Source organism: Silurus meridionalis, chromosome 2 (genome assembly GCF_014805685.1).
Source record: "Silurus meridionalis isolate SWU-2019-XX chromosome 2, ASM1480568v1, whole genome shotgun sequence".
Lineage (NCBI taxonomy): Eukaryota > Metazoa > Chordata > Actinopteri > Siluriformes > Siluridae > Silurus > Silurus meridionalis.
In genome coordinates this window covers 4,241,630-4,263,419 of record NC_060885.1, presented here as the reverse complement: position 1 = coordinate 4,263,419, position 21,790 = coordinate 4,241,630, and the positions used below count along the sequence as shown (strand labels likewise).

Sequence of the window (21,790 nt, the reverse complement as noted above, 5' to 3'; positions counted from 1 at the left end):
TTTAAACAATATGAGACAAATTATTCTTATATTCTTATATTATTTTTTTCACTATTGTTATGTTGCAGCCTGATACTACAATCGTAGATTTTTTTCTCATTATTCTACACTCAGTAAACTGTAATGACAAAGTGTAAACAGAATAAAAAAATTTTTTTTAAAAATTGTAAAAAAAATTCAAATATATAACAACATATAACGTACATACGCTTTTAAACCCTTTACTCGGTACTTAGCTAAAGCACATTTGGCAGCAATTACAGCCCCAAATCTTTTTGGGTATGACACAACAAGTTTGCAACTGGGATTGGGGGATTTTATGCCATTCTTCTTTATCCTTCTTTATCCTTTATTCCTTAAAATCCTCTTGAGCTGGGTCACGTTGGATGTGGGAGCATTGGTGGACACCACTTTTAGGTCTCCTCAGAGATGTTCATTCACCTCTTCCTCGATCCTGACCGGTTGCATTGTCCCTACTTCAGAAAAAACACCCCACGAAATAATGCTGCCACCATCATGTTTTACTGTTAGGATGGTTTTGGGCAGGTGATGAGTGGTGCCTGGTTTCCTCCAGATATAATGTTTGGAATTAAGGCCAAACTGATTAATCTTAGTTGAAGCAGATCAGTAAACCCTGTTCAAAAAAGTCTGAGAGACCTTCAGGTGCATGTTGGGAAACTACAAGTGGGTTTCCACGGGTATTTCACTGAGGAGAGGCTTCCATCTAACCACCAGATGATTAGATAGCTGCAGTGATGGTTATCCTTCTGGAACTTTTATCTCCGTCCATCTCCAAATAGGATCTCCCCAGCTAAGTTCCAGGTCTAGAGAGACCACCATTTGGTCACCTCACTTGTTAACGACCTTCCCCCCCATTGTTTAGTTTAGCCAAGAATACAATACATTAAAGATACATATAAAGCAGCTACTGATGCGATGCATTCACCCCATTACGATGCAGCGCAATACTATGCAGTGGAAAAATGTGATGATCTGCAACGTCAATATGGTACAAATATTTCTTCCATTCAGACAGACACAAATCATCAATCTGTTAGACTTCAGTGACTTCTGACTTCTAACTCATGACCCTTCTTACAAACACGCCTCTGTAGTGCAAGAAAAAAAAATGAAAACAAACCAGATGTTTTTTTCCTGTTTGGAGGAAGTTACAGCTCTACCTCTGCCATGTAAATCTGTATTCTATATGACTCACAGGGCACGCCTCGATCTCCGTAGTGTTGTGAGAATACGTCATATTCACGTAGGATCAGAGAGGCTGAGAGAACGCACTCGAGAAACAGTTTAGTAAGTAATAATAACTGTACAGCGCATCTGCTAATAATTATGTATAAATAAAACTTTTTTTTTAGCGATGCAAAAAAAAACAATGCATGGAATATATATATATATATGTTCTGTGCCCTTGGGAATGAGAGATTGAGAAAGACATAATATGAGCAGATGCTCAGTGATTTATGAGCTCCACTGCAAAGCTGAGCTGTAATACATTTTTCAGCGAGGTACAGACACGTGGTCTGAGAGCTAGCTTAGAGACACACTCTTTAATGCTCACTGACATCCAAAATATGCCAACTCTGTTTCCATCACTGATTCCTCGCCTGTAAATACACAGCAGCTGGGTGACCCTTTTTGTGCTGCTGTTCCTAATCCAGGCTGACAGGCTATTCGGCTAATTCATTACCCGCTCTAATGTTACCTGAATAAAGCCGGGGCAGATTGGCGCTCACGTGGCTCGGCTGATTCATTCTCCTCTCGGGCTGTTGTACTCGTTATGCATGCTCGTGCTTAATTTTTTTTTTTCTTTGATTGTTTCTGATTGGCGCTTTTTAATCACATCGAGCTCTATAGACATCACGTCACAATCAATTGCTTCCGAGGATGTCAGAATGTTTTTTTTTTAAATCTCTTGCGCACTTAAATGTGGCGAAGATGGCGGATGATAACTTTTAATTGTAATTAATTTCACATCCGATTTAATTGGAGGCTTGGCACTCGGTTGCTGCAGCTTTTAGCCTTTCGCCAGTTACGGACGCGCCGGCTCAGAAAGCCATTAAGGACCTCCGGCTCCTCCTAGCCATTTATTGGCCCTCGCCGGATCACTGCAGGGAATAGACGGAGGAAGGGAAAAAAATGGGCTAGATTGAATGGAGGAGATCTGAAAGGAAATTTATGCATGGTAAATATCTTCTTTCCTGCAGCGGAATGACAGTAATTTGACTGTAATGCTTCATACGTCGCCTCGCCCGGACTGGCCATCTGTCACGCTGCCTGATCCATTACACAATAATGCAGCTCGACTGGGCATTTGGAGTGAGAAAAAAGGAAGAGGATCAATGTGTCAGCATGTCTCTGTATCTCCTGCAGTGGACAGGAGGTCGTCTCCTCATGCTCTCTCACGTGCTGAGTGGGACTATGGGTAGACAGGTCAGATTCGTGTGCACCACTTCCTGTCTCACTCGCACACAGATTATCTCCAGTTAATCCTCCACCAGAAACACTCCGACCACTAAAAACAGTGCACATCTTCCTGTCAGATGGTTTAACCCTCATCCTCTGAGGCATTGTCATGATGTTGCATGGAAAAATGTTTGTGATGATTATTTTAAAGAGTCTGAAGTGTCTTCATCATTTATTCCTCTTTTAATGTTCTCTTGAACTGACGCTGAACTGTATGTTGGTGATCAGTAGATACACCAAGCGTCATTCAAAACAGGTTTAAAACAGAGCGAGCGCTCGACCCTGATTGGTGGATTGCTGCGTGTTTGACCGGTTAAGTTTTTATCCTCATAAATAAAAAGAAACGCAAAATGTAGTCGAGTAAAAGTCAAATATTTGACTTTGAAATGTAGTGAAGTTAAAGTAAAATTTTTCCCAAATGGACATATTACTGTAAAGTACATGTATGCAAAAAAGCTACTTAAATACAGTAAAGAATTACATTCACTTCGTTACTTTCTATAAGTATAATCATTAATATGATGAAGGCTTCTGTAAGGAGATTAGGGGTGTCCCTGACTAAGGATTTACATAGTTGAATAAAAACGGTTATGCTCAAAGTCTGACACTAGACATAAAAAGTTATTCCTCAAAACATTTTAAAGCCACAATGTACAAAACATCACACGAAGATATAAAAGAAAATCTGTCACGGGGTTGGATTTATTCACGCACGTTAAAAATATTTATTTAAAGATTCCTTCTTTTCACATTTTTATTTACGACATTCTTATACCCTGCTGTATATTTGCTTATTGGGAGAAAACCGGTAGTAGTGAAATCAGACATTGGGCACCCCCATATAATCAGAATGGTATGATCCTTTTTTCATAACACCTCTGTGAGATTAGTAGTCAAATCAGGAACCTCCTATGGGAGCAGTGAATCTTTGACTATTCAGGTTCAAAGAGAGACCTTTATTTAACATTTATGGAAGGAGTCTCCAATGTCAGAGCTTCGTTATTTTAGAGGAAAATGTTCAGGAAAGAAGAGTTTATCCGATTTGAATTATACGAGAGAGAAAAAAGGTGATTTGAATGGCGAGGTATTTACAATTACAGCATTTGGCAGACACCCTTTTCCGGAGCGACTTATACCTGAGCAGTTGAGGGTTAAGGGCCTTTCTCAAGGGCGCATCAGGAGCAGCTTGGTGGTGCCCAAAAGGCATTTGTTTAGATGGAGGTCCATAATGAAAATACCGCTCTAGCTTAGAATTCGAAAAAAGAATCGTCATCAAGCAATTTTGCTAGCTGTGCTCCATAAGTTCTCAGAGAGAAACGGTAAATCTTCCAATAATGCAGCTCAGCCACTGAAGCAAATCGTCCACCAAAGACACACAGTAACTCTTCCTCCTGTTCCGCCATCAGTTTTGTCTTGTGTGAATGCTTATGCCTTATTTGTCACGATTTATAGATTTGTTGTGGATTGGTTACAGTCAAGTCATTAAAATATGTCTGTCTGTGCATGGAATTAAAAATAAATTAATCTCATTTCATCTTCATAGCATAATCCAAGCATTTTTCCTCACTGGTTTTACATTTTAACTCCATTTTCCATGCCATTCCCCCTGCAATCAATTCAGTTCAGAATGATTTTAATACATAAGGCCCAGGGTTTCATTTAAAAGTACCATTTTTACATGAAGAGTTCACTTTGTAAATTCACACCATGCCTCCTTAGATTCAATATTCAACCTTCAAGATTTCTTATTTGTCAGTTATTTATAGAATACGACTTGAAATGTAAATAAAATGGGAATTCCTTATCCAGTTTGTCTAATATATCTAATATATTGCTTGTCAGAGTTACACTATATGAACTAAAGTTTTCATTTGAACATCCCACGTTTCCACATTTAGTCCCCATTTTCTGTTATAATAACCTCCCCACTTCTGGGAAGATGTTCAACTAAATCTGGGGAAATTTCAAGGAATCATTTTCCTGATTGATTTATTGGATCATTTTAAAAGTTTGACTTAAATATAAAATGATCATCTTGTAGAATGTTCTGGTACTTCGTGTACTTCGGGTATTTTGTTAGCATTTATTTGTGCGCCTGATGTCTAAATTAGTTGTGAGCGTTTTTTTGGAAGAAGCTTTGAAACATTTCGCACATACTGTTGGTGTTTGTTCCAAGTTCACGGTTTAGCGAAACGGCTCGCTTCGCAAAGGCATTTGCCGAAAGTAGTGAAAATACCGCGCTAGCTTAGAATTTGAAAAAAGAACCATCGTGGAGCAGGTTTACTAGCCGTGCTGACCTCACGAAATGGGGTCTTATAGCAAACTCTCTGCATCCCACAGTAAATTGACCCTCTGTAATGGACGCTTTTGTTCGTATGACAGCGAGGTCAACGCACTCGTCCAGAATATGTCACTCATCAGAAGGGGCCACGTAGCAGAGCAGATCAGAGCACGGAAAGGACCCGATAATGGACAGGAAAATAAATTCAAACTCTAAATACACCCTTTTAGGACTAATGCGGCATGGCAAAGAGGCACTCCACCCCCCCGGCCTTTGCTTTTGTTTCACTCGGTTTGTTCGCTTCCAAGTTTCCATTGCAGGTGCTCGTGTTTTTTTTTTTTTTAAACGTGACAGCACAAATTGGGAGCAGTGGCATGTGTTGGCAGATAAACGGAGCCACTAATGCTTCCATTTAGATGCTTTGTGCAAAGGAGCTGGCAATTCCCAGGTAATCTAAACTCTAATAAAAGACATTGTCATAGAGACACAGCGAGCCATCGCTGTCTCAGAGTGAAGCTTGTCGTGAATAGGCATACGAGATTAAAACGTCTTTTTATTGTTTTTCAAACGATATTGAATTTTGGGTAAAAACGGAATTCACGTCCGTCCACTTGATCTGCTCGTGTGGACTCATTCGGACATGTTTGCTAGATTTTTAGCTGTGTACGAAAGCTATGAGACTAACGTAGCTAAGAAACATGATACTCGCTAGCTAGAGGTTTTTATATAAAAAATGTAATTGAAAAAGACAAAAAGTTTAATTGAAGATTTATTAAAGGTTTGTTAAATTGAAAAAAAAAAATTAATAAAAAAATGAAGCCCCTTTCTAGCACAATTTACACCAAACTACATTTATGATGTAGCCTTGTGGAATAGGGTGCCATCACTTTTGTCTTACATGAATGCTTAGTCTTTATTCAGGATTTACAGATTGGTTGAGAAATATAGCATAATCTGAACATTGCCCACGTTTATATCAGACATTATTTACCTAAACTCAGGAGCAAAAGAAAGGATAGGAACAATATTTATTTTTTTCTATTTTCACCATTTTGTTATTAACTCAACATTTCCGCTTGATCGATTCAGATTGATTTTAATACATAAGGCCGAGGGTTTCATTATATAGTACCATTTCTACATAAAACCTTCACATCGTACCTCCTTATCAGGTTGTTCATTAGACCTGGATTAGAGATGAATTACACTGTGCTGTAAATGTAACAAGTATAAAGCACCTTTCTTTCTATTTGAGACCCTCATCCACTTACAATTCCTTACAAAAGCCTTAGATCATTTGCCACCTCCATCCACGCGTTTTTGATATTGACTTGCCTACATTCTTACAGAAGTCCTAAGAGGCCTTGCATTTCAATATTTTTCTTTCTTGTTTTCTCATGATCTCGATATAACCAGTTGTTCAGCATGCATCATGGACACATCAATAACAATTTGTGGCAGCAAGCGCGTCCACATATTATCCATGATGCCGCATCTAGAAAATTCCTTGTGACCGGTAATTAATTTTTCAGTGTATTCAGAATAAGAGCATATTTTCAGAGGCAGCGTCGTCGCAGCATCATGGATAATAAACTTAACCATTATTTGATGTAGTAGTCATGATAAAACATGAAAGAAAGAAATATTATAAAGAATGGCCTTTTTGGACTTCTGTACATTCTTCCGTTTTACCAATCAACAAACCTCTGCTTGTTTTCTATAGTTCTACTTTGCACCCCAATCGGGATTTTTACCATTTGCCTATTAACACTATTTATATCCAGTTACACACAAGTGCCTGTTTATCAAAACCCATTTTCCCAGAAAACACAGCCATGACTAATTATTAAAGCAGTCATTTAATATCACTGGTCGTCTTTCTCTTTGGGGAGAACGAAATGTGCTCCTGTAAATGGTGCAGTTAAAGGTGGAGCAGCTGATGAATGAGGAAAATGAGAGAGAGAGAGAGAGAGAGAGAGAGAGAGAGAGAGAGAGAGAGAAGGTTGGATTAGGTGGAAATGGTGAAACAGGAAGTGAGAGCAGCTATTAGAAGGAAGAAGAGAACCATACCACATCATACCACATACCAGTAGAAGCGTGGAGATGTTTGTGGATTATATTGTGATTTGTGGTGTGAGTAGGGAGCAATTTGAGAAGAGCCTGAAGACGCGCTGGAGAGAAGGGGAATGAAAGTCAGTAGGAGTAAGTCAGAGTACATGTGTGTGAATGAGAGGGAGGCAGTGGAGGGGTGCGGTTGCAGGGAGAAGAGGTGGAGAAGGTGGAGGAGTTCAGGTACCTGGGGTCAACAGTGCAGAGTAATGGAGAGTGTGTTAGAGAAGTGAAGAAAAGAGTGCAGGCAGGGTGGAGTGAGTGGAGAAGAGTGATAGCAGGAGTGATTTGTGATAGAAAAGTATCTGTGAGAGTGAAAGGGAATGTTAATAGGACTGTGGTGAGACCTGAGATGTTGTATGGATTAGAGACAGTGGCATTGAGTAAAAGACAGGAGGTGGAGCTGGAGGTAGCAGAGCTGAAGATGTTGAGGTTTTCGTTGGGAGTGACGATGATGGACAGGATTAGAAATGAGTTTATCAGAGGGACAGCACATGTAGGATGTTTTGGGGACAAGGTGAGGGAGGTGTGATTGAGATGGTTTGGACATGTGCAGAGGAGGGACATGGGGTATATCAGTAGGAGAATGCTGAGGATGGAGCCACTAGGAAGAAGGAAAAGAGGAAGACCAAGGAGGAGGTTTATGGATGTGGTGAGAGAAGAAATGCAGGTGGTTAGAAAGAGACAGACGTAGAGGACAGGGGGGGATGGAGACATATGAGGGAAACTTTCTTCCAATCATCCACTGTCCACAGTCCATGTTGCATAGAAACAAAAGGAACAGACTTTCTTTTTATGTTTTTTTTTGTTTTGTTTTTTTCCCAAGGCTCCTTAAATAATTAATTAAATTTGTAAACTACTAATTTTTTTATTTTTGTGCTATTTTTATATTCGGAAAGTTTTTTTTTTTTTTTTTTTTTAAACCTGCAAAAAGCAATGTGCCACATTTAGACTAAAAGATTTAGACACTTAATATGGATGTCATGTTGTTGTGTGCACCGCTCTCCTCATTATCTTTAAAAAATGTGAAAAGAAAAATAATAGTGTATACCTTTTTTTTTTTTTTTTACTAGAAAAGGACTTTGTTTTAGTTAATTATAGTGTGCACAAAACTTCCTCTCGTACATGCACCACTGCGTTTCACTTCCTCTCATTTCCAGGATGAACAAAAAACAAACAAAAAAAATCAGGAAAAAAATAACTTTGTGTTCATTCAAGATCGGATTTTTAATTTTTTTTTATTGCAAGAGATATTTCCAGGGTTTTGGAAAACATACTTTTGAGTCAGATTGATTGAATTGTTTCAGGATTCTGATTTGAACGACATAAAATTGCAAACATTACAGCCACAGTGTGCATATAACCTCTCAGGATGGAAGTGTGAGTGACTTTTCTTTAAGCTCTGCTTCCTCCATGGCTGTCTGCCCAGTGTGTGTGTGTGTGTGTGTGTGTGTGTGTGTGTGTGTGTGTGTGTGTGTGTTGCATTTCTAGTGTTCATTCATTATTGAGCTCTTCTTCTACTCTCTCCAGCACACCAGAATGTCTTAACAAGAATTAGGCAAATGAGACAGCCAATCAAAAAGGCATGAAAATAGGAAAAGAAATGATGGGGAAAGTGCGCACTGACCCTCAGGGTAATGACTGGAGGCTACAGCAGTGTGATTCAGCGTGAGTCATTATTTAAATAACTCAGAGTCTTTTTTTTCCTATCCTGAGTGGAGTGTATTGATGGCTGAGGTCATATACTTGTGCTTGAAAGTTTGTGAACCCTTTGGATTTTTTTGTATGGTGTTTTTCAGTCATATTTATGCAGAAAACTATTAGGGTTCACAAACCTTCAAGCGCCACTAGGGAAAAAATATTAGTGCCAGAATTCAGAGACTCTTGAAATACAGACTATTACTATTTGATATATTCTGGATTTCCTGAAAGTGGTCCATTTCAGCTTTTTTTCTGATGAGCGTCTTGTTGTTTGACGCTTTCCTGATTTCTGTCAGGTGTAATCTGTAGCCATCAGCAGTTTTATCACACAATGTGTAGCTTCAGGGAGCCTTCGTTAGTTCAAACGCCAGACTGAGTAATACAGAGCGGAGATACAACTTCAGAGTATTTTCAGAACTCCAAACAAATTCTATTGCGTAACCCAAAAATCTCACACAAAGAGAAATGCTGTTCATGTAATCCCTCACCAATGTGATTTCAGTGTCTACCGATAGTTTTCTGATACACAAATAATAAATAATTTGACAGAATGCAAGAATTTGCAAATCTCATAAATCCATATTGTATTCAGAATGAAACCAAAAAATATATATATATTAAAAAATATAAAATTTTTACTACGACCTGTCAATTAACCTAGAATGTTTCCCAACTGTTTAATTTTAATAACATATATTTTCACCCAGACTTTTGTTGAACCGTCCCAACTTTTTTTTAGACGTGTTGTAGCCATCAAATGCACTGGGGGTGCATTTCAAATCAAATCTAATCAAATCTAATCAAATTTTATTTGTCACATACATAGAGGGTACGACATGCAGTGGTGTTTCCCCAGTTTCCCCAGTGGTGGTTCCCCAGTTTAAACTTATTATATATGTTTTCTGTGTTCTATTGTGAATAAAATATGGGTTTATGAGATTTGTAAATCATTGCATTCTGTTGTTTTTTTTCATTTTATGTTTTTTTTTTTTAATTTATGAATCGGGTCTGTATATTTCACCAAAACTATATGGATTTGATTCACTTTCAACTGACTTTCTTTTTCCAAAGCATGCAAAGCATTTCCAAAAAAATCCTTCATGGTATGGCACCCCTGGAGCACAAAGGGCTTAAGGGCCCTGCACAGGGGCCCAAAAGACATAATATGGCAATACCAGGGCTTTAAGCACTGAACCATCAAATGGCACCACTATGTCCAACCCAAATATCACTGTGTAGCTTATACAATCTACAACCTCAGCACTTTCTGCATTTTTTTCTGCAAGTCTTGTTGAGATAACGATTCTTTATGTACTCAAATATCTTCTGAATGATTTGATGTGTTTTTCATACTATATACAAATGCAGCAGTCTGGAAAAATTCCATTTGAATATTGTCATGAACTATTATTCAAGAAGGAGGATGTCAGTGCTGATAAAGGAGAACATTTTCTTAGATAAACAGGCAGAAAAATCCAAAACGGGATCCAAAATTATAAAGAGCAAACAGCCGATGGGTCTAGTGATCAAGAAACAACCAAGAACAAGATGTGAAAAACGTGATCAAAAATCGAGAAACGAGAAGCATGTGCCCCGTGAGCGCGGTCATGCAGTGCACAATACAACAGGCGTTATCGCTCACAAATTCTCCCAGGTAGAAAACTAAATCTGGGATTTGGCTAAAAGATTTTCTGCTTATACTTCCTCCAAAAAACAAAATGGTTTTGAGTCACTTTCAAACCTCACTCTGAATTGCATCTTTCAAACATCATGGTGTGTAGGAGGCCAGTTTTACAAATGCAGCTGTACAATCTAAAGACAGAAACCTCATTAATTCACGTTGTATGTGGTGAAATGGAAGACTTTTGAGCACTATATATTTATTTCAGACTGAGATGTGTGTGAAAAAAGTGAGGTCTCAGTGCAGAGACATTTTCAGAACAATTAAGTGGAAGATGCTGAATGGATGGATGGATGGATGGATGGAATGGATGGATGGATGGATGGATGGATGAATGGATAAGTGGATGGATAAGTGGATGGATAGGTGGATGAATAGGTGGATGGATGGATGGATGGATGGATGGATGGAATGGATGGATGGATGGATGGATGGATGGATGGATGAGTGGATGAATAGGTGGATGGATGGATGGATGGATGGATGGATGGATGGATGGATGGATGGAATAATGGATGGATGGGTGGATGAATAGGTGAATGGTGGATGGATAAGTGGATGGATAGGTGGATGGATAGGTGGATGGATGGATGGATGGATGGATGGATGGATGGATGGATGGATGGATGGATGGATAAGTGGATGAATAGGTGGATGAATAGGTGGATGGATGGATGATGGATGGATGGATGGATGGATGGATGGATAAGTGGATGAATAGGTGGATGAATAGGTGGATGGATGGATGGATGGATGGATGGATGGATGGATGGATGGATGGATGGAATAATGGATGGATGGATGGATGGAATAATGGATGGATGGGTGGATGAATAGGTGAATGGATAGGTGGATGGATAGGTGGATGGATGGATGGATGGATGGATGGATGGATGGATAAGTGGATGAATAGGTGGATGAATAGGTGGATGGATGGATGGATCGATGGATGGATGGATGGATGGATGGAATAATGGATGGATGGGTGGATGAATAGGTGAATGGATAGATAGATAGGTAGGTGGATGGATAAATGAATAGATAGATAGATAGATAGATAGATAGATAGATAGATAGATAGATAGATAGATAGATAGACAGACAGACAGACAGACAGACAGACAGACAGACAGACAGACAGTGTTAAAATGGATGTTCCAAAAACACATACCAGTCTTATGGTCAGGTGTCCACAGATTTTTGTCTGTATAAGTTTGTGGGTAGTTGAATCAGCTGAGTTTGTAATCAGTACGTATTCACAAATAGGAGACTTTCTGAGTGCTACAAATCTACTTTTTGAATGAGATTCGTACAAAGAGGAAGATGTCTCAGTGCAGGGCCATTCTGAGAACAATATAGTACAAAGTGTGATAATGTGACGGCTTTTCCCAGGCCACCACACAAACACAGTTGATTAGCATGTTTGATGATCGGCTTGAATGAATTAGCCCAATTTAGACTTTTTCGCACTGAGCACTGGGCTGTTGAGTTCATACGTTCGTTACAGCGAGGGCTCATTAGCAGTGGGGGAGGCACTTCAGTCTGCATTAAACACTGTACTGCCCATATGGTGAATCATGTGTGAGAGAGAAATTAAAAATAGCACAAATCTATCCAGAGATATTTATCATAGAATTGCAACACAGACAGATCTGCTATTTATTAACACATCTGTCACATTTATCTTTTGAAATCACTGCTGTTGGATTTGTTTTAATACCCCTAAGTACATGCTTCTTTCTCTCACACAAATACAGTATATTTAAAAAGTATACAGAAGTGTGTTTATGATGAACTGATGGACATATGGATAGAGAGTAGCTAGACAGCTGGTTTGCTATGTATCTGGGTATCCAGCCAAATGAAGACAGACAGACAGACAGACAGACAGACAGACAGACAGACAGACAGACAGACAAATTAGCTACGTTATATCAAATAATACAGATTATATTCTGGTCTGGATGGTTGTATGTTAGACAGACAGACACAGATTTGGATACTGCATTATATTGGATGAAGACGGAACAGACGGACAGACGGACAGATAATATATGAATTAGCCTGAAATATTATTAACATTAAAAAAATGCAGACGAAATTCTGCTATGGATAGTTGTATGTCAGACACACAAACAGACAAAAAGACCCAGACAGACAGACAGACAGACAGAATATGTTGAGGAATACCAATGTGTAAATAAGGTGAATGACAGAAATTTGTTATTTTGATGCACATAAAAAGTATACATATCTGTGTGTGTGTGTGTGTGTGTGTGTGTGTGTGTGTGTGTGTGTGTGTGTGTGTGTGTGTGTGTGTGTGTGTGTGTAGATCCGCAACGCAGCATCGGGACTGTGTATTGACACCAAACATGGTTCAACAGGAACAGAGCTCCGTCTGGACAGCTGCCTGAAAGAGGGAGCCGAGAGAACCTGGGCACACGAACAGGTGACACAGCATTTCTCACTCATACAGACCGTCTATCTGTGTTATCACTGAATCCTGAATCCTCAGCTCTGTAACCCAAACACTGTTACCACTGAATCCTGAATCCTCAGCTCTGTAACCCAAACACTGTTACCACTGAATCCTGAATCCTCAGCTCTTTAACCCAAACACTGTTACCACTGAATCGTGAATCCTCAGCTCTTTAACCCAAACACTGTTACCACTGAATTCTGAATCCTCAGCTGTATAAGCGAAACACTGTTACCACTGAATCCTCAGCTCTGTAACCCAAACACTGTTACCACTGAATCGTGAATCCTTAGCTGTGTAACCCAAACACTTTATCCACTAAATTCTGAATCCTCAGCTGTGTAACCCAAACACTGTTACCACTAAATTCTGAATCCTCAGCTGTGTAACCCAAACACTGTTACCACTGAATCCTGAATTCTCAGTTCTCTTTCCCTACACATTGTTTTTGCTGAATCAGCAGAGTAGCTCATTACACCTGATCTTTATAGGGAACACTTAAAAGCTAGCATTAAGAGCAGAAACAATGTGCTAATCTACAGCACACCAGTCACATAATTGTGGAGCTCTGAAGCCCTGGCTGTGATGTAAAGACCCTCATTAACTGGAAGAGCTGTGTGAGACTAGGAGTGGATCTAAACACTGTATGATGTCGGATCTTCTAGAGCGAGGCCACTACAAAAACTCATTTGCTCCTGATCACAGTCAGAATAGTTCTATTTTATAAATGAGAAGATAAATTAAGAAGACAGTGATAAACATGCAGGATAGGGTACGAGTGTGTATCACCAGCACAGTGTTACCTAAAAAAATAAAAAAAAATAAATAACATAGGTGAGTATATTGTAAAATATATGTATAGATTATATATGTTAGATTATTAAGGGTATTTCAAGATAGTAAATGCATTCAAGCATTTATTTATAGAATGATGCACAATGATGAGTGAAATTAACTTGCTGAAAAAATAAAAGGTTTTAGGAAAAGAATCCAAAAACAGGAAGTACCACCTTGTGATTTTTTCCCTACACAGAGGTGAAAAGAGTAATAAAATGTTCTGTTCTGTACTGTTACTTCAATTAAATTTTACATAAGTGCAAGTAAAGTTACAGGTCTAAAAATCTACTTAAGTAAAAGTAAAAAGTAGCGCATTTAAAATTTGCAAAAACGAGAAGAAAACGAGAAGAAAAATTAAATTAAAAAAAAATATATAAAAAAACACTACAGTTGATGACTTGCCTCTAATGTGAGTTATGCATTTAATGCATTTATGCATAGAGTGTAATTTATGATAATGAGAGAAATCGCAAATGCAGATTCAGAATTCAGACAGGGAGCACACGCATTGAACAACTGCCGTTTTCCACAGTGACGAATCAAACGCTTTGATTGGACACTGCATTCCCAACAAAAGTGTTTGTTTGGTTATACAGAAATGCTCAAATCTAATGCACCATCAGCAGATCTACACTTAAATATAACACTTTTCATTAATTTCCTATGAGAACTTAAATCTCTCTGGTAATAGAGCTTTGTTTTGTCTGTCTCCATCTTTCTTTCTTGTTAGTTTAGCGCATTTGTTCTCCTGCCATCAATCCATCAATAAGTGGAGTAGTTTGAATTAAGTTTTAGGAGACCTCAAACCTGTTCCGACATGACAATGTTCCTGTGCACAAAGCCAGCTCCATGCAGATATAGTTTACATAGTTTGGAGTGGAAGATCTCCTGCTATAGAGTTCTGAACTCAACCTTTGTACACGTTCGGGATGAACTAGAACCCTGACTGCACCCCAGGCCTCCTCACTTCACCTACATTAATACCCGACTTTACTAATGCCTTGGCACAAATCTCCACAAGCACCCTCCAGAATTTAGTGAAACCATCTTCCCAGAGTAGCCGAGAATATTATAATAGCAAATGGAGACTAAATATGGAATGGGATGTTCAAAAACTAGTACATAGTAATCTTATGTTTAGGTGTCTACAAACGTTTGTCCATATAGTGTATGTATGAGGTGGTAGAAAAGTTTCCAAAAAAAAAAAAAAACGTGGTATGCATGACAATGTCTTTTGGCACACTGACTTATGAAGATCGGTGCTCCCTGTGACTGTGTGTGTGCAGCCTTGTGCTGCCATCTGTTGGCATGTTACAAAATGCCACCTCATTTATACTAATAACATAAGAGGCAGGAAATGGAATTTATTTCCCAGATTGGAAAGGATGGAGTGGAAGATCTTGAGTGGCCTGCTATACAGCTCTGACCCTCAACCCTTTTGAACAACTTGAAATGAGGTGAACTAGAATGCTAAATGCATGTGCTTTTCTTTATTATATAATACACTAACAAGTACATTCTGCCTTTTGTTGTAGTTCAATATAATTTTTTCTAATATAAAAATACAATATAGTCCCCTTTAGACACGGTGCTTAGTGTGGAGGTAGTGTGCCTCAGTCATACGGCCGATTTGGAGTGGGTTGTATAATATAATTTGCTCGCTCATAATTAAATTAAATATAGTGCACCATATGGTAAGTGGAGAGTGAATCGAGCTAAAGGAACAGACTCGAGCAAAACTAATACCGCAATAACGAGCGCATGGCAGTGTTGCCATGGCAGCTGCGATGTGAAGAAGAACCAAACTGTGACGGCAGCCTAAGACTCATATGCAAGGATGTTGTGTACGTAAAACAAAAGTCAGCCATTTATTAGATACAACCAGTTGAGTTTTCCATGACTGGGAAGTTGTGTTTAAATAATGCGGACCTATTGAGATGGTAAGATTCATGGATTCGCATCGCTGCATCGGCATTCAATTTGTTTTTATTTGTATAGCACTTTTAACAATGGACACTGAAAGTGACCAATAATTTGTGACCAATATTTAATATGTAGATGAATTTCTTCTCGCTAAACTGTTTCTCGAGCGCGTTCTCTCAGCACCGCTGCTGTTACATGAATATGACGTGTCACAACACTACGGAGGTCGAGACGTGTCCTGAGATTCACATAGAATACAGATTAACATGGCAGAGGTAGAGCTGTAACTTCCTGCACACAGAACAGTAAAAGTTTCTTTTTTGCACTACAAAGGCGTGTTTGTGAAAGGGCCATGCTTTAGAAATCAGAAGGCACTTAAGAAAAATGATAGAGACGTACATCCCTAAAACCTATGCATCATTATACATTTCAACTGACCGCAATGCTGATAAACACTTGCTGTGTAATACTGTAACATGCAGTTTAATGACGTCACAAATAGGAATGATTTTCCGGCTTTTGCTTTAGATCTTTACCTTTGGCTGGAGGGAGGACATCAGGCCCGGGGACCCTCTGCACACCAGGAAGTTGTGTTTCGATGCCATCTCTCAGAGCAGCCCTGCCACTCTGTATGACTGCCATGGCATGAGGGGCAACCAGCACTGGAGCTACCGCAGGGTAACACACACACACCACACACACATACACAAAACATACTTATAATGCAATGTTCCCATACATCCAAGAAAACTTTTAGGCAGGATTTCCATATAAAATGTCCATGTATCCAGATAAAATGTCTTGTAAATATCTGTAGGACTAAAATAGAATAAATCGCATGACTACTATAAATAGATATTTTTTACCCATTGATGCCCCATTTGCCACCTGTATACTGCACTTTTCTAAATTCTCACTGTTAAACAAAGACACTCCTGTTCTTCAATTTCATAAAAGCTGCATTTTATTTTATTATTATACATTTTATTATAGCAAAATAGAAACTAAGTGGAACTGTTCTGCCACTTTATTGAAATCTGAACCAGGAATGTTTTACAACATTACCTGCAACTACAGATGACTGCTGAAACTATAAGCAAAAATACCGATAGTTTTTCCGCCATGCGTCTGTTGCTGGGGCGGGAGAAGGTCCACTGAAATAGCGGCCTCTAGAGGCAAATCACTGACACCACATGCTGTTTGTTTTTACATGTGAGCTGCATATTAATTAATACATTCATATTCAATTCATTTAGCACATTTTATGATTTTAGTACTTTATTTTATAATAAAGGTCAGTACTATTTTACATGGTGTGTTTGTTTTATCAGTATACATTTTAAAAAATTGGTTGATTATTCACTTATCAGCTTATTGTGGTAGAAGAGGAATATCATTTTCCTTACAATAACTAGTAGACCCAAGCCTGTTCCATCATGACAATGCCCCTGTTCACAAAGCCAACTCCATAAAGATCTGCTTTACATGGGTTGCAGTGGAATATCTTATTATATAGCTCTGATGAACTGACCTCCTCAACTCATCTACACCAGCACCTGACTTTACTAACACCCTTGTTTTTAAATGAAATATCACACAAATCTCCAGAAGCACACTCAAAATATAGTGGAACATCTTCCCAGAAGAAGAGTGGAGTTTATTCTAAGAGTGAACGGGGACTAAATGTTGAATGGGATTCTCCAAAAACACATACCAATCTTATGGTCAGGTGTCCACTAATTTTTGTCTGTATAAGTCTGTGGGTAGTTGAATCAGTTGAGTTTGTAATCAGTACGTATTCACATATGGGAGAACAAAGTGTGATAATGTGAAGGCTTTTCCCAGGCCACCACACAAACACAGTTGATTAGCATGTTTGATGATCGGCTTGAATGAATTAGCTCAATTTAGACTTTTTCGCACTGAGCACTGGGCTGTTGAGTTCATACGTTCGTTACAGCGAGGGCTCATCAGCAGTGGGGGAGGCACTTCAGTCTGCATTAAACACTGTACTGCCCATATGGTGGATCATGTGATCAGGTTTTATGTGGTAGCAGTATCATTAGCGCTTCAGCTAAGACTCATTGTTGTAATTTTCCTTCAACAGCATGGCCAGTAGAGTTTAGATTAATACATCAGGGTTCCTAAAGATTTTGGAAAAGTATATATATATATATATATATATATATATATATAAAACAAAAAATACACAAAGTCTATGCATACATTAATATTAATACTTTTAAAAACAAGTTTTGTTTTTGTCTAAAAAACTTTCTGCGTCCACACTTTCATGTTCTAAAGTTTCCCAAAAGTTGCTGTTCTGCGTATGAGAAAAACATAAGACCCTTCGACACTCGTCATTTCCGTCTGACGTTTATTCACTTCACGGCTCTTTGAAACGTCACGCCAACGATTAAAAATGCGTTTTTTTCGGAAGCCAGAAGGAAACGGAGAAGACCGAGAAAGAGAGAAGAGGACGAGAGTTAAATAAAACAATACAAATATTAAATATATAATATAAATATTAATACGAAACTATATCAGTGTGGACGTGGCCAAAAAGTGTTTTTGTTAATGGACTTTAATTTCTTTTTTGTATTTTCTTGGTGAATTGCACATGAACAATCCTTCTGTTTTAGTATCGTATTTAGTATTTAGTAGTTTAAAGGCTCTGGCATGGAGAAGCTGGTGTTGGATCTGTGATGATCACAGATGTTGAGCTCAGTAGCTCCTAGTTTTATAACCATAAAGACTGTATATGACTGTAGAAAGAACATTACTTCTTATACTCCAGTACTCATGTTAGTTCTCACTCTCCAGTGTTCTGTATTGTTGAAAGATTTATGATCAAACTCTTGATGTCACCCAAATGAGGATGGGTTCCCTTTTGAGTCTGGTTCCTCTCAAGGTTTCTTCCTCATAACATCTAAGGGAGTTTTTCCTTGCCACAGTTTTGCTCATCAGGGATAAATACACACCATTCACCTTGACTGTTGATTTCTGTAAAGCTGCTTTGAGACAATGTCTGTTGTGAAAAGCGCTATAGAAATAAACTTGACTTGACTTGAGTATCCCAGATTTAGTAAAATGCTGTGCATTGAATATGATTTGGTGTTTATTTGTATGAACTACAGTAGCTATGCAGCAACAGACACACAAGTGATTGACTTTTTAGGACTTCTGATTTAGTTAAGAATCGATTTTTTCTTTTTGCTGTAAAGACAATCTCTTCTGAAAAACACCAACTAAAAAAAGAACCAGTTTATTTGAGATGAAAGAACGCTGCACTGTGATTATGCCTCCCCCGGTGCGTTAGCAGGTGGCATTAAGGGGTAGAAAGATAAATAACCTACCCTAGTGAACCACTTCTACAGCGTACGATGCTCCCCTGTATTTTTATGTGAAATCTGCTCTCGTCCTCGCTCGGAGTGTGCTGAATAACGCCGAGCTCTTTGTGGCATTGCTGCAGGTTTAGCGCAGGAGCAGGTGGATGCTTTATTACGAAGAGCTCCGGCACAGCCGTGCTCTGCTCAGAGTGCACGTTACGGCTCTGCCATAAATGATGGAGGCTGATGCCGTGGTCGTGTTCCTCCAGCCTCCCAGCAAGATGATATGAAGGGCCTGACTAGAGAAATTACCGTCATTGCAGGATAGGTCAATGACGGTGGCGCACAAAGGCAATATACACTTGAAAGGACAGAGGTGGAGGCTGGTGGCGGAGGAGCCTGAAGTGAACCGAGCAATAAATCAACCGGGAGAGCAATAACCCATCTTACTCTTCTTCCTCTCCTTACTTCAGTCTTTTTTTTCACTTTCTTACATGTATACTGTATATATGTATACATATATCTACAGTGGTTCCCACAGAACTTGTTGGGGTTACGATCTAAGACCGTTCTGAGTTCAGAAATTTAGCAAATTTTGGACGGACCCCCGCAGCCCCTGTGGTACTTTAGTGAATTCATCTAGACATTGACAACTTATTACAATGTGTTTTAAAAAATTTTATGAACTTTCTTAGTGATTAGTATCTTTCTCTTCTTCTTCTTTCGGCTTCTCCCATTAAAGGGCGCCACAGTGGATCATCCGTCTCCATACCCCCCTGTCCTCTACATCTGCCTCTTTCACACCAACTATCTGCATGTCTTCCCTCACCATATCCATAAACCTCCTCCTTGTTCTTCCTCTTTTCATTCTCCTACTGATATACCCCATGTCCCTCCTCTGCACATGTCCAAACCATCTTAATCTCACCTCACTCACCTTGTCTCCAAAACGTCCTACATGCGCTGTCCCTCTAATAAATTCATTTCTAATCACTCCTAATAAAAACTTTAACATCTTATCTTACATTTAAGATCTGAGTTCACTCACAAACCTAATAAGTGCAGACCACAAGTTTGTTTACCAATAAATACCAGTGGCATTTATGACGGTTTAGAGATATGGATTCTTTTGCGTTTAAAGTCCTGAGTCAAGAATTTCTCTTAGAAGGAGAAAATCCTGACATTTCTGCATATCGAGGAAGTGAATGAATGGAGGATTGAAGGAATGAAGACATTTGTTAAAGTCTGCTGAAATAAATAAAACAGTAACGTAGATCATATCTATGGAAAATGTAATATAAAATGTACCACACACACACACACACACACACACACACACACACACACACACACACACACACAGAATCCTTAGTGTAGCCTTAGTGTAGCCTTAGTGTACCCACTCTGCACTACCATGCACTCCCACACTTTATGTACATTACTGGTCTGTAATCCCTATTTATTACCCACACTGTCTATACTGTCTCATATTGTCTGTATTGTCTGTATTGTCTTGTATAGTCTGTTTTTGTCTTGTTGTGTCTGTTTTGTCATGTATAGGTTTTTATTTATGTCTGTACTTTTGAGAGTAACAAACAGCTGGAACCAAATTCCTTGTGTGTGTCAACACACTTGGCCAATAAACCTGATTCTGATTCTGATTCTGATTCTGATGTACTTTCACTCAGATTCCTCACAAGGTTGATTCCTCAAGCTCCCAACCTTTACTGATAAAATAAAGTAAGCATTAATGATTAAGGGGGTGTAAAAAAAAAAAAAAAAAAAGGTTTCGGTCGCTTAGTTCCATCCCTGTAATCTGACTGAAGGGGAACAGGAGATAACAGCCGGATTAAACCCTTCCTCTGCCTCTTCTTTGCCCCATGAATATTTATTTTTTAGCGTATCTAAGTTTTTTGTAATAATAAATTTCCCTTCTCTGTCTACTCTGGTGGTTGCAGGATAAGTCTCTTTACCACCCAGTGAGCAGCGGATGCATGGACTGCAGCCCCACCGATAAGCGGATTTTCATGAACAAGTGCGATCCCGAGTCGTCGACGCAGCAGTGGCTCTTCCAGAGAGTCAACCTCACCATCCTGGACAAATTCAACAGCGCCACCACTTCCTAGGACGCTTTGGAAAAACGCAGCCAGCCAGTGGACTGGCTCCCAGAATCCTTAGCGAGGGGGGTAGATTTACTTAGTGTCTGAGTGTGGCTCCCCCCTACTTCCTCACCCCTCATCCTCCCAAAATGCCCACTAGTGCAGGAGCAGAAGAGGAAGGGGCGGCTCATGGGCAGGGGCATGAAGATGGGGCAGAACCTGAAAGACTCATGGGACCCTCAGATGGCTAGCAGGTCAAGGAGAACCTGTTCTTCTCTCTCGTTCTCGTTCTCTTTCTCTTTTTCAGCTCGGCCCCCAGTTCTTTCTAACACACTGATCAGCAGTGCTCTGTTTAAATATCGTTTCCTCCTCACCCTATCGATATCGCATGGTGGATTTGTACCGTACCGGGAAAATAAACCCGGAAGTGACGTTTTAGCATCTCTGTGTGGGTCTGAGGAGGTTTGTTTGGACTGTGTATTTATTTCTATTTATTTGTTCGTTTTTTTGTTTTTTGTTTTTTGGGGGGGGGGGGGTTGGCCATGATAAGCTATTATATGTGTAACTGACTTTGTTTTACCTTCGACCAAGGGTAAGAAATGAAATCGGATTTGCCCCACAGAGCTGGAGATGACAGGATTCAATGTTTTTCCTTTTTTTTTTCACTAAGAATCATGCCCCTTTCCTGCCCCAGTTCCTATCATCTCAATTCTAAATAAAGTACAAAAAATCAGTACAAATGTGAGTAGATACAGACTCCTTTCCTCCATGTTCTCGTTATTATACAGAGAAACTGTATGAAATGGTTCGTTTTTTCTCTCTATAGGTTTTTTTTTTACATTAAACAACACATAGATATCACAATTAATC

At 39.1% G+C, this 21,790-nt stretch overlaps 1 protein-coding gene across 1 annotated transcript in view; it reads left to right on the top strand.

Annotated features, from left to right (window-relative positions):
• galntl6 (polypeptide N-acetylgalactosaminyltransferase like 6) overlaps positions 1–21,790 on the top strand; it is a 290,808-nt gene extending 269,018 nt beyond the window's left edge. Inside the window, exons 11-13 of the mRNA XM_046838264.1 lie at positions 12,586–12,702; positions 16,021–16,170; positions 20,780–21,790. Coding sequence (XP_046694220.1) covers positions 12,586–12,702; positions 16,021–16,170; positions 20,780–20,947 — 435 coding nt within the window. The 3' untranslated portion in view covers positions 20,948–21,790. The remainder of the gene's footprint in view (positions 1–12,585; positions 12,703–16,020; positions 16,171–20,779) is intronic.